General features: G+C 34.4%; 2 protein-coding genes across 2 annotated transcripts, besides 4 other annotated features; both read right to left on the bottom strand.

The window, feature by feature from the left end:
• Positions 1 to 165: 165 nt before the first annotated feature.
• Positions 166 to 321: a sequence feature (contain untaranslatable codon;~kinesin-8).
• A 159-nt stretch (positions 322 to 480) lies between these two features.
• Positions 481 to 606: a sequence feature (contain untaranslatable codon;~kinesin-8).
• A 402-nt stretch (positions 607 to 1,008) lies between these two features.
• Positions 1,009 to 1,071: a sequence feature (contain untaranslatable codon;~kinesin-8).
• A 221-nt stretch (positions 1,072 to 1,292) lies between these two features.
• Positions 1,293 to 5,480: a sequence feature (contain untaranslatable codon;~kinesin-8).
• A 1,875-nt stretch (positions 5,481 to 7,355) lies between these two features.
• On the bottom strand, positions 7,356 to 8,117 carry PGO_020390 (hypothetical protein, conserved; the record flags this gene model as incomplete). Its single annotated transcript, XM_028685858.1, has 3 exons — positions 7,356 to 7,434; positions 7,658 to 7,761; positions 8,007 to 8,117. 3 exons carry the CDS (start codon positions 8,115 to 8,117, stop codon positions 7,356 to 7,358), a joined length of 294 nt encoding a protein of 97 aa, XP_028541659.1.
• Positions 8,118 to 9,279: 1,162 nt separating this feature from the next.
• Positions 9,280 to 12,597, bottom strand: PGO_020380 (replication factor c; the record flags this gene model as incomplete). Its single annotated transcript, XM_028685857.1, has 1 exon — positions 9,280 to 12,597. One exon carries the CDS (start codon positions 12,595 to 12,597, stop codon positions 9,280 to 9,282), a length of 3,318 nt encoding a protein of 1,105 aa, XP_028541658.1.
• Between the last annotated feature and the right edge of the window lie 615 nt (positions 12,598 to 13,212).

Raw genomic sequence — 13,212 nt, 5'->3', positions numbered from 1 at the left:
TTTTTTTTTTTTTTTTTTTTTGTTGTTGTTGTCTTTCTTGAAGTGAACATATGTACTACAATTGAAAGAATCATTTTCTGATTTCACGACTAGCCACTTATACAAAAGTATATCCATTTTTTTTTTTTTTTTTTTTTTTTTTTTTTTTTTTTTTCTCGGAATTACCTGAAGTTCCTCCTTTTCCTGTAACAAAACCTTGTTTGTGTAGAATAAGTACAAGAAGTTCTTTGTCTTTTCATCTTTTATCTTGAGGGAAAGTTCTTTTAGTAGTTCATTGGTTTTAAGAATGTTATATTGGAAATCTCTATCCATCTTGTTTTTCTGTGGAAAGGGAATCCATGTGCTGTCAAATATTGGGATAAAAATTGCTATTGTGGAAATGATCCATGTAGTAAAACCATGTTTACAAATCCTTGGTGGCTATTCCTCCCGGGAGAACACTCAGTAAATACGAATGAACATAAGCAATCAAGAAATTACCTTTTCTTGAATCTCTTGAATATTTTCCTGGGAAAATCTATCCGCTTTAATTTTCTTATTCTCAATCAACTCCCTCTCAACACTCAGAATTGCTGATTTGATTTTTNNCCCCCTCTCATTTAGCACCTTCATGAGGAGAAGAAAAGGAAAGAGATCAAAGAGGAAAAAGAAAAATGAAATCAAAAAAAAAAAAAAAAATATCAAATAATGAATAGTACAATGGAAAAAAAAAAAAAAAAAAAAAAAAACGATTCATAAGAATGACTAAAAACGGGGTCGAAGAATTGACATGTTGTGAAGGGCGGAGGCAACTCGTGGATAACATTTCCTCCTTGATGCGGATTATTGTGTTTTATATAGACGTGTTGTGGGTTCTATCTAGACGAGTTGCGGGTTCTATCTAGATGCGATATTGACTGTCCCCTAGATGCAGTGCGGATGTCAGCAGAAACGCCCACCAAAGGGGAAATATGAAAAAATGGAAGTGTGCAAAAATGAAAAAAAAAAAAAAACGACTTGCTATATTACTTTGGTTAATTCGTTTTTCCATTTATCAAAATCTTCTTGGTTTTCTTTGTCCACTGTGCTTTCCTGTGGGGAAAAAAGTTGTGTTTAATTCGGCTTGTTAAAATGAAAATGGGTTCTTAAAAGGTGCAACATGTTTTGAGTCTTTACGGTAGATGCAAAATGTGATATGTAGGAAGAACCGACATTTTGTCAAGTGCATACTATTTCTCTACACGGCAAAACAGAATGGTGCAGCAAAGTGGCAAAACAAGCATCGCTTAACCACGGCACCTCTCAATCTAAACCTTCAACTGATCGTACTTCTTCTTCAAGTCATCAAGTTTCTTCTTAATTTGATCATGGTTGACATCATTGTTGTGCATCATGGCCTTGAACCCATCGATCTGACGCTTGTACTCCTCATTGAGAATGCGTAAATTCTGAGAAACTTGGAAATATTCCTGTAGCTTCTCGTGGAACTTTTTATTATCAATGAAGAGTTTCTCATTCACAGTTTTTAAATCGGACAGCTGTTGTTTGCATCTGGCTAATTCTTCTTCCTGTTGCGAACATTGTTCAATATGTGTACTGCATCTTTCTTTCTGTGCACTGCTGTTTTCTATCTGGGAACTGCTACTTTCTATGTGTGCATTTTTGTCCGTGTTTGAAAATTCTGCTGAAGCTGTTGGAGGAAACACTTCTTGCAATTCTCCAGTTTCATACATTCGAAGACGTTGATTTTCTTTTTTCAAAACGCAGATTATGTTTATGAGTTCCTCTTTGGAATAATTTTTCTCGTAGTCTTTCAATTGTTCATAATAATCATAATTTGTAGAAGTAGTACTCATGTATTCATTTGCCTTTTCCTTCTCGTTGAGTTGTTCTTTTAAAAGTTCGATTTCATTTTTTAATTTTTCTATAACATCAATGTACATGGTAAGATGTTGTTTCACAACAACTACGTTAGATGTAACTATATTTTTAATATTTTTTGCTCGATTTGCATATTTCAATGTGTTATGCGTATCTTCATATGATAGATGCGATGGACTTATATTAGCAATCATCACAGTTTTGCAGTTTCCTCCAAGAGAATCTTTTAATAATCTTGTAAGTTTACTGTCTCTAAATGGAATGAAATTTGATTTACTTGTTCCTTTGCTTCTTGAGACTAATGCATTAATGACATTTCCCAATGCTAGTAATGATCGATTAATATTCGCTCCTTCTAACAGTCTCATTCCTTTATTATTTGTTTGGCTAGCTCTTTCACTTCCTGCTAGATCGATTACACATAATTTTCCTCTTTTTGTGTGTTGATATATACCTTGTCCTTTTTCTGTTTCTTCTACAATTACTTGTAGAACTCCATGACTTCTAGAACTCGTTTTGTTTGCATCTGTGGGTTCTTGGGTTCTGTTTTTATTCCCTGTATGTATTAATTCCATAATTTCTTCTACAGATGTAGTGCACACTTCAAAAATGTTAGATACAGTTACTCCTTTAATTGGATCTTCTCTTACATCTAGATATTCATCTGATGGGTTCAATAAATCACAAATATTTTCATTATATATTTCGATAAAAGAACATTTTACTTTGTATTCATTCATAACTTGCATTTTTTTAATCCTTTCAAATAAGTCTATTAATATCATGTTCATAATTCCAGGTTCATTCTTGTGTCCTATGATTGTGTGCGTTTTTCCTGCACCCGTAGCCCCATATGCAAAAACTGTAGAATTATATCCATTTATAACTGCATCTATTAAACATTTTACACTATTATTGTATACGTCTTCTTGAGAACTACTTTCATCGAATACATAATCGAACACATATTTTTTTTCTCTGCTTCTATTTTGTCTCAATACATTATCTGAGTTATCTGAGGGGTCCAGCAGTACTATCATTTTGTTGTCTAAAATCTTTATTACATTTTTTGCTCCTTCATTTTTTTCGCTAGCACTCATTGGTCTGCATCTAATAACTACGTTCATGTTGTATGTGATGTCTTTTTCTCCTGAACCGATTTTCTCACTTTTGTTGTTCTGTTTTGCACAAATCGGAACATTCTGGTGAGTTGGAGAACCAGCATTATGTCCGCTATTCGGGTGAACACAACCAAGCTGGATCCCTGTGTTTGTGCATGTAGAAGTGGCAGAAGTAGAAGCAGTAGTAGCAGAAGCAGCAGAAGTAGTAGCACTAGCCGGTGAGCCAAATTTCCCATCCGATTTGATTCCTCCATTAGAACCTCCCACACTATTTCGCTTGGCCACTTTTGGCGTTTTTGTACCTTCACTTGGTACCTTATTCTTAATTTTCACAATTTTCGACACATTCATTATTGCTTTGTTAGAGGCTCCCCTGCCCATATTTCTTGGTGATTTTATTTTCATCATTGTGTGTATTCCTTTTCCAACTTCCGCTTTCGTTTGTTCATTCTTTAATGATATTTTCACATTGGCTACCTCATCTTCCTTCGAGAACCCATGATTCTGTGAGTTGACAGATTTTCTAAGGTTCAGTTTCGTTAATTTGGTTCTAGTTTGTGGCACCAGGGGAGAATCAGGAGTTAGGGATGACCCCTTCAAGGCCCCTACATCGGTGGGTATCCCCTTCGGAAGTCCTACATCTGTATGGGATTCCTTCTGAACTTCTGCATCTGTATGGGATTCCTTCTGAACTTCTACATCTGTATGAGACTCCACCTGAACTTCTGCATCTGTATGGGACTCCTTCTGAACTTCTACATCTGTATGGGACTCCTTCTGAACTTCTACATCTGTATGAGACTCCACCTGAACTTCTGCATCTGTATGGGACTCCTTCTGAACTTCTGCATCTGTATGGGACTTCATCTGAACTTCTGCATCTGCGTGGAGCTGATAAGAACAAGCTTCGTCTAAACCTATGTGCTTAGATTGAACAATTGTGTAATCCATAATGGGAAAGGATTCACTTGATGAATTCCACTTTTTTAAGTCTATAGATGCATATGTGAGATTTGGAGTGCATGGGTTGCTATCTGCGCCAAAATATCCACTTTCTACATCTATTCCGGTAGAACACATTTCATTAGAACCCAATTCTTTACCATTCATACTTGTTCTGCTCAAGTACATCAAATTATTTTCAATGTCACAAAAGCTCCTTTTCATCATTTCCCATTGATTGGATGATATACAACTGCTGTCACCTCTTCTAAGATTGAGAGGACTAATCTCACTGATAGAATACTTTTTACTTTGCATATCTTCCTCAAGTTGTTTTATTTGATTTTCTTCTTTACTTACATCATCCTGTATAGGTATTTTACTTTCATCTACACTGTTCGTTTGTGTAATCCAATCGTTTGGATGTACGAACCCATCATTATTCCCTTCATTATTCACTTTTGTGTGTATGTTTTTTTCCTTTTCTGTGTCGTTTATTACTGTATGAGGAGGGGTACGTACGAAATTTTTTTCGTCTTTGTGTGAGGTTCCTTTATGGCTAGAATCTTCATAGAATTCACTCAGCGATTCTAAATTTTTAGTAGATGCAAGTTCGGAATAAATTTTTGATAAATTTTGCTGAAAATTTGTATCCTTAGTAGATGATATAGATTGCATAGAATCATTAAACTGTTTTATGTTTTTCATTAATTCGTTGACTGCATTTATTTTCTCCTCTTCCCTCGTGTTGCTCACTTGGGTGTTCGAACGGGAGGAAGCGCTCTGGTTGGCATTGGTGCTAGCGTTTGCTCTTGCATCTGAGTTTGTGTTCGGGTATGGGTTCTGGTTCGGGTTCGAATTTGGGTTCGAATTTAGGCTTTGGTTCGGACTGTGGTTCTCGTACACGTGTGGGGAGCCATACCTTTCCTCCCTTTTATACACAGGAGATAGCATCCTCTCATCATAACACTTCGTGTAGCTATCCGCATCAAGAACATGCAGGATGGAATCATTAGCAACTTCATTAATGTTGTTAATACATATTTTGATCACCCCATCGTTTTGGAGATCCTTGTTGGGGTACCCATCATGGACTTGATCATAGCAAATGTCTAAATCTGTGTGAATTTTTATGCCATTGGAAGGGTTGTGTGTCTTGGCAGAGCTGCATATCTTGTTAGAGCTGCTTATCTTGTCAGAGCTGCTTATCTTGTCAGAGCTGCTTATCTTGTCAGAGCTGCATAGCTTGTCAGAGTTGCATGTTTTGATATGATCTCTTTCCAGTTCAATCTCTTCGTTGACACTTAGAAAAAGGTTCCCCCTCACTTGGCATTCCCTTGTGGATATGTCTGATGAGGAGAGGTATCGTCCAGCAGTTATTTCCTCCTTTTCGTTTTCACTTTCAGTTGTTCTATTTGATATACATATATTTTGAGTCTCTTTAGGGGTGAGAAGAAAACCTCCATTATTCGTTGTGTTACTAATGGTGTTGATATCTTTTGAGAACCAATCATTTTCTTCCATAGAATCCGATCTCTTGTCATATGCATTATTCATTTTTTTTTTTTTTTTTTATTTTCCTCCGTACTTGTGAGTTATGTCTGAGTTTAAAATGTAAACACATTAATTGGTTCGACAGTTAATGTGTAATTTGGTGAGTCATTTGGATGGAACATCACACGGGTAGACTTCCACACGTAGGAGAAGTGAGTGACAAAGTGAGTGATGGAGTGAATACTGGCTTGCTCTGAACCGTTAACATGCACAAAAAAGTGTCTTGTATTGTGGAAAAACCTCAGCAGAAGTGCTGAAGTTAGAGAATGTGCGCGATTTTGTTGAGATGAATTTAAAGTTAAGCTTTTTCTATGGAGATGCTACATACGTATACATACTTACATGCATATATGTGAAGGATCCACAGTAACCGCTTCTATTTAACACAGATCAATCTATTTTTTTTTTTCCTTCTCTGCATGCATGTACGTGGAATGAAGAATCTTACGTGGTAGTTCTGCAGAAGTATAGCAAATATTCCCTTTTCTAACTCATAATTATTTTGCATGTCGTATTCAGTGAGAAACAATCTTAGCATTTTCAGACAAAGAAAATAAACTTAACTAGGAGAGGAAGAAAAAGATGAATCGTTAGCTAACATTCCATAAACATAAAAAGGAGAAGAGGAAAATTTTAAGCATCTAATTGTAGTCAAATGTTAAAAAAAAAAAAAAAAAAAAAAAAAAAAAAAAAAAAAAGAGTATACGCTTGTGTACACAAGTGTATAAACGTACAGTGACATTGGTTTTTCTCTTTTTTTTTTTTTTTTTTTTTTTTTTCCCCTCATTCGAAACTGTTTTAAAGCTAATCCTTTCTGTGAAGGAATTAATCTTGTCGAATGGATGAAGTATTCTTTTTTTTTTTTTTTTATTTATTTTTTTACTTTTTGAGAAAACTGTGCGAAATATTTAAAAAAAAAAAAAAAAAAAAAAAGGGAGCAGTGTGTAAAAGTAGTAGCTTGTCTAAAGAGGTGACAATTAAATATGCTTCTACCTTCACGCGAAGACAAGTGAGATATAAAGAAAAAATGAGAATAATTTCAAATTACGGATTTTATCAAATGTTTATACTGACCAATATGTCAAGTACATGAGAATAACGTTTTCCTACTTAGCCCACTCTCTTTATCGCATATATATATGCACAAATTGAGAAAGGGGAAAAAAAAAAAAAAAAAAAAAAAAAACCTAAACACCCACAATTATGCATGCACACTTGTACATGTGCCATATAGGGATATATGTGTATCGGGATAATTCACCCATATTTTTTTTTCTTTTTTAAATAATTTATATATGAATAATTTAGTAGTGGATCGGAGAGTTCTATTTCCTAAATGCACAAGTTCATTCGTATCTTTTGTTTTTCACTTTTTTCTTTAAGAGAGAAAATATGAACACACATATGACGTGCATTCCTTGTGCATTTTGTAAAATCGGGAAGAAATAATAAAAAAAAAAAAAAAAAAAATAGCACTTTTAAAAAAGGACAATTTTGAGGTCCATTTTTTTATTACCAAAAATAGCTTAACATTATTTCCGGGAGACTTGAACAACGAAATATATATATATATATATATATATATATATATATCTCTTCCCCCATCGCGTGTGTTCACTTAAATGGATGAAGTGGACGAGTGGACGAAATGAACTCGTCGAAAATATGCGAAAGGGGTGAGGGTATGATGTTGTTTAAAATTGTTAGCAAATGGAAGGAGACATTTTATTGCTACACCATGTAAGCACAGTTGAACGGTTCCTCCTATTTTGTTTTATGTGATTCGATTAGTTCCACAATTTTTGTTGCTTCTTCATTTGTTTTTTTTTTTTTTTTTTTTTTTTTTTTTTTCTCTCCTCGACCCGCATGATCCAAATGTTATTTCCGTTCAAGGCTATCTCTATAGGTCTCAAGTTCTTCAAATCGTAAATCTTTTACTTTCATCACACGGCCAAAGCTGACAAAAAAAAAAAAAAAAAAAAAAAAAATGGGAAAAAAAAAAAAAGAGACATGTGCAGAGTGTACCCTCGAAACGATTTTATACAAACGTTGCACGCTGCCTGCGCCATTCGGCAGAAGTTCGTAGCACACACAACCACTTTGCACTTCTTCCTTTTGCACATCTGCCGTTTGCGCATCTGCTTTTTTCGCTTCTCCCTTTTGCACCATTTTGAACAAACCTCTGCAAGGGACACCGGGGCTGAATGGTCATGCCGTGGAAATGCCTCCACATCTGTGGACAAGCATCTTCCATTTTTTCGATGTGATTAGCTGTTATCTTGTTCTGCCAAGGGGATATGCACGTGGAATGGGGTGAGAGTATGAAACCGGTGCTAGGGGAGAGACATGCACCAAAAAAAAAAAAAAAAAATGTGCTAAAAATAGCGTGAAACAAAAAGTAAGCTCCATTTTCTCACAAACTACAGATTGTGATGTAACACTGATGAGACACAACAACAGACATGCATACACAGCTGCAGGTGGCCAATCTAACGGGATCGACCACTCCATTAAGTTCCCTAGAATTACCTTGCACAGGTAACAGACCTTACTGTTTTTATACTTAACGATGTACTGATTCATGAATAAATCAAAAGTGTTCCAAGTTTTATTCAGTTTCGTAATTCTGTGTTCCCCCATTATGTCCCTACCAAACCATACACATGCTCACGCGCATACATAAGTCCATACATCCATACATACATCCATACATACGCATACATACATCCATACATACATCCATACATACACACACACACACGCGCACTCTTGAATCTTCCAATCCAGTGGGGAGGGGTAAGCAACTTTGTATTTTCACCACAAAAAAATTAAAAACAATAAATGGGCAAAAGCAAGAGATCTCCTACCACCACCTTAAGAAAAGCACCAAATTGAGAGAATAAAAAAGAAACATAAGATATAGGAATATGATTCATATAAAAGGTTCAAATTTGTGCTATTATTAAAGTTCAGAATAATTATATATAATTCAAACATATCATTCGTATAAGCATGTACACCGATAAGATTTTTTTTTTTTTTTTCTTTTCTGATTCCCGCTAAAAGGAGTTCTCTCTCTATATTAATCCAACGAACTTATAAAAAAAAAAAAAAAAAAAAAATGCAAATCCATGTTGTCAACCACCCACCTGCCTTTGGATCCTTTGTAAGAGTAAATGTCAATTTTGTTCATATTCCAAGGGTGAAGTCCTAATTGTGGTAATTTTAACAAGTGTGTAGAGAAATTGTGGAAGAGATGATTTTTCAACCCAACTTGAAAAGTTTTTTTTTTTTTTTTTTCCCTCCCCTCCTTGCAGTATTCATAAGAGTATGTGCAGTGAACGATGTGTGAAATATAAATGTGTAGAAGAAGGCATAATAAAAGGAGCAGTAATGTAATGTGTTATAAAATAAGATGAAAATTACACAATGATACTATAATTGTGTAAAAAACATATTTAAATATATCCCCACGCATATCTCTCAGGAAGAGAATATATCTTTCGTGGTGTTTTTGAAAAGGTCCTAAATTGCTTTTATAAGCGGTAGAAGCGTGAAACAAAAAAAAAAAAAAAAAAAAAAAAAAAAGAGGAGGTAATATAATGTGGTGTTATCTTTGCACTGTTGAAAAGTAAGCATATGTTAATTGCTTAATGAGATAATTGCATATGATTGGGAAGAGATGATGCTTCGTTGTTTTTCTACACATAACGGTGTAACTTTTTATATCGTCTATTTTTCGTTTTTGCCACCACCATTTTTTTTTTTTTTTTTTCTTTTTTTTGCACGTTTTCTTCACATTTCAGATCCCCTGGAAGATGTAAAAGTTTAGGGGTTGGAGAACTGCATTGCATCTCTCCTCAATGTTTTTGTAACGCCCCTTGGTTTTGACATATTTTCCTGAGAAGTAAATTTTCGTTTGTTTGTTAATGGTAAGATCCATATATTTTTTTTCAACTTGGATGAGATCAGTAATGGTATGAGCAGAAGTACTATTGTTATGCAAAATTTTGGTTTTTAATATTTTTTGTTCACTTTTCAGATTTTCCAATGATTTAAGCAAAGGTGTGTCTTCACTTTTTCCATGTTGTGCTGTTATTAAATCTCCTTTTGTGTTCATTTTAGAATGTGTAGTATTATTTTTTATTTCTTCATTTTGGAAATACGTATAAAAAGCTTTTTTATAGCCACTATTATATGCAATTAAAATGATATCTGTTAGAGATTTTTCAAAATTTGGAGTGTAATTAATTTCAAACGTTTTTTTGTTAATCTTAGTTGAGGAGGAAGCCTTAATAATTTCCATATGATTTGTATGTTTTTTTTTATCTTCATAGTGTATCGAATGGTTATTAATCCATTTTTTTAATTCATTTAATTTTTCACACACAGTATTTGTGAGAAAAGATTCCAAACTTTTGAAATTAAAAGAGTTCGTTAGTGAGGACACACTCATTGTTGGTTTATTCATTTGTTGAAGTTGTTGTCTATACCCGCTGATTTTCTTCTCTGCATACAGTAGCAGATCATCTACACATGGGTCGAAAATGTATGTCTTCTCAGCATGCCACGAGCTGGTTCCACTTCCAAACCCATGTCCAATTTCACTTCTAACTCCACTTCCAACTCCACTTCCAAACCCACTTCCGTTTGCACTCGCTCCAGGAAGACGCATCTGATTTTGATGAGATCCTCCTCCAAAGGGTTGTGTGAGGAATGTTGAAGATGGGAGAGAAATGTTAGTGAAGGAAATATTAAACAAAGTCATCATATGCAATAATTTTAAGGCGAATAATTTAATTTTGCTGACATTATTAAAGTTATATGGAACTAGGATATACTTGGGAATATCTAATTCTTTGTAATAATTAACATTCCCCCAGAGATGAACATTTTTGTAAAAAAATTCGTTCATATAGAAAAATGAAAAAATATAATTAATCATTTCGAAGAAAAAATGTTTTGAATATACATATTTATATGTTATAACCCCAAATTCGTCTTTTATAAAATTATCTTTAATTTGTTTCATGCTCATTTGTTTAGTTCTGCTAAAATTGGTATGACTATTGTGCATTAATATGTACTGCACATGTGAATTCATATTAAGATGAATTATTAAAATGTACAGAAACACAGCAAAGAATAATGTTTTCTGTAAAGAGTAATTCAAAATCTGCTTTTGTTTATATTCAATTGTATCACAAAAGGTTAAGAAATCAAGACAATAACTAAGTTTGCAGAAATCGAAATCATTAAATGAGATGTTCATCAAATTGTCATAAATGTAGTAATAAGACTGCAGGTAGTTGTATTCATTCGATAAATTGAGATAAAAAAAATTATGGCACTCTTTTAACAATCCCTTTATCATCTTTTTATTTTTATTTTTTACATATATCAGGTTTAATAATTCTATGTAGTTATTGTTTGCGTCCTTGTAAAACAAGTACTCATTGAGAAGGTCTATTCCAATGGTAACCACTTTTCTCTTTTTTTTAATTCCTTTGTGAGATGTCTCCTCCTGAACATTTCTCAGGTTATCAATTTCGCATGTTCTGATGTGCGTATTATGAACAACACTCTTTGCATTGTTACCTTCTGAGGTGGTGGAGACCCCACTACCTATGCTCAGAAAATAAATGGTGTTCAAAATGGATCGTATATCTCCTTTGCATATATCTATCAACTTATTAACAGTTTCGTTAGTTATGGAAATAGATTCCTGATTGCAAATAAAATTGATACGTCCCTTCAAAACTTCAGTATTAACATTGTCCACAATTATAACCTTACTTATCTTTCGAAGTTCCTTAAGACTCTTATGATATATGTCATTGCATATGCATATAATTGGTCTTTTAATGATACTTTTATTTTTTTTGTCTTTTTTGCTTAAAAATTTCATAACTGCATCTATATTCTGTTGTGTGTTTGTTAATCCATCTATTTCATCAATGATACATATATTAGGTTTGGACCCGATTGAATTGTTACATACTATGGATTCTATAAATGGAATTAATGTCTCTTTGTTTCTATCATCACTTCCATTTATTTCTATCACATTAAATTTAAAATGATTTGCAATAACATATGCTAGTGTTGTTTTTCCTTTTCCTGCTGGTCCTCCCAGTAGTAGTATACGTTGAAAATCACTATTCTTCTTTGCTTCCCCTTCTTCTGCATTTTTATCGTTACCTTGAATTGATTCTGCTTTGCTTGGTCCTTTCTGTATTATTTCATTCCACTGCTTTAGCCATAATAGCACTTCTCGATTGATTGATTCGTCTGTCAGTAATTCTGAGAAGTACTTCGCCCTGTACTTTTCAACAAAGTTTACGCACTTGGTCGGCTTCGTAAAGTTTTCTTTCTTGCCTTTTGCCTCGTTCCCTGGGTTCTGCTCCGTTTGGTTAGTCAGACCCTGCTTCTGCTCCTGCTTCTGCTCCTGCTTCTGCTCCTGCTTCTGCTCCTCCTCCCTAATTTCCCGTATTACTTTCTCGAGCGTTTTTCTGAACCCTTCGTTGTTTCGTCTTAAAAAGCAGCTGTTGATCCCATCCGATCCAATTTTCTGATTCCCCTTCTCATTATTCACATTTCTGTTGTACATTCCTCCCACCTCCTGACGAGACTCATCCTCCAACTTTTTCACGTACATGGGTGGATAGATATCATTGCAATCGTATATCTTGATGAAATCATCGAGGTCTTCATTACTGTTAATGAGTTTCTTATTTTCCTTTATGCATCTAATTTCACATTCTTCTTTTTTAAAAAATATATCATCTGATGTTAAATTGTTCTTATAAACATATTCCCTCATAAAATGATAATCGTTAAAAATGTAATGGTTATGAAATTCTCGATCAAATAAAGAAAAACCAGTTCTGTTATCTTGTGCATTGTTATCAGGATATACATTAGCAGAAGACACCCCATTCTTTTCTATGTGAACATTTTTTTTCTTCTTTTTCTTTTTATTAAACAGCAATTCATATTCATCATAAACATCGAATTTTCTTTTATCTCCTGTGTTTTTTGTTTCCTTTTCAATTTCTTCAATTAGGACCTTATCGAGTCCGTTCAGTTCATCAATTCCGTTCACACCGTAGAAGTTCATTTGTGGTTACATGGAGAAAAGTGAAATCAAATCTGGGAAATGAGGTAAATAAAATTTTAACAAAACTGCTGTGTTTACACGTTTCAAATGTTGTGTCTCTTTGTGAAAATACTTAAGCTGAATGTCTTTTTCCTGTATTGTTCTTAACTTGTGGGTGGGTGGGGAGGTATGAAACTAGCCTTATGCAACCATCCGTGTGATCATATAACGAGGAATAAGTGACCCCAGTGATGAGGATAAGGTTTCTTCGAAGTGCTTCGTCCCACTCGTTTGCTTTTCTTCACGTTTTAGAAAAAGTGCAAAATATGTATATACTACACGTGGGGGGAGGGGTAGGAAACCGGCACAGTTAATTACCACAGGCGCTCCGTTCGTTTGTTAAGCTATTTCTCTGCCCGTTTGGTGCCTTGTTTTGTGCCTTGTTTGATGGCCCGTTTGCTTTTTCCAGTTTTTGCACTCCAATTTGGCGCTCCCTTGTAAATCCTATCAAATTTTTAGTCACCCCACATTTCGATCTCTCCTTAGCGGTCTCTCCTGTACGTTTCACCTTGCTGGCATTAAACGTGCAGGAAGGATTCGCGTAGTCTCTAACTCTGTTCGTGTTTGTCTTTCGCT

This window comes from Plasmodium gonderi (genome assembly GCF_002157705.1).
Source record: "Plasmodium gonderi DNA, contig: Chr02, whole genome shotgun sequence".
Classification (NCBI taxonomy): Eukaryota; Apicomplexa; class Aconoidasida; order Haemosporida; family Plasmodiidae; genus Plasmodium; species Plasmodium gonderi.
This window is presented reverse-complemented; position numbering and strand designations above follow the sequence as displayed.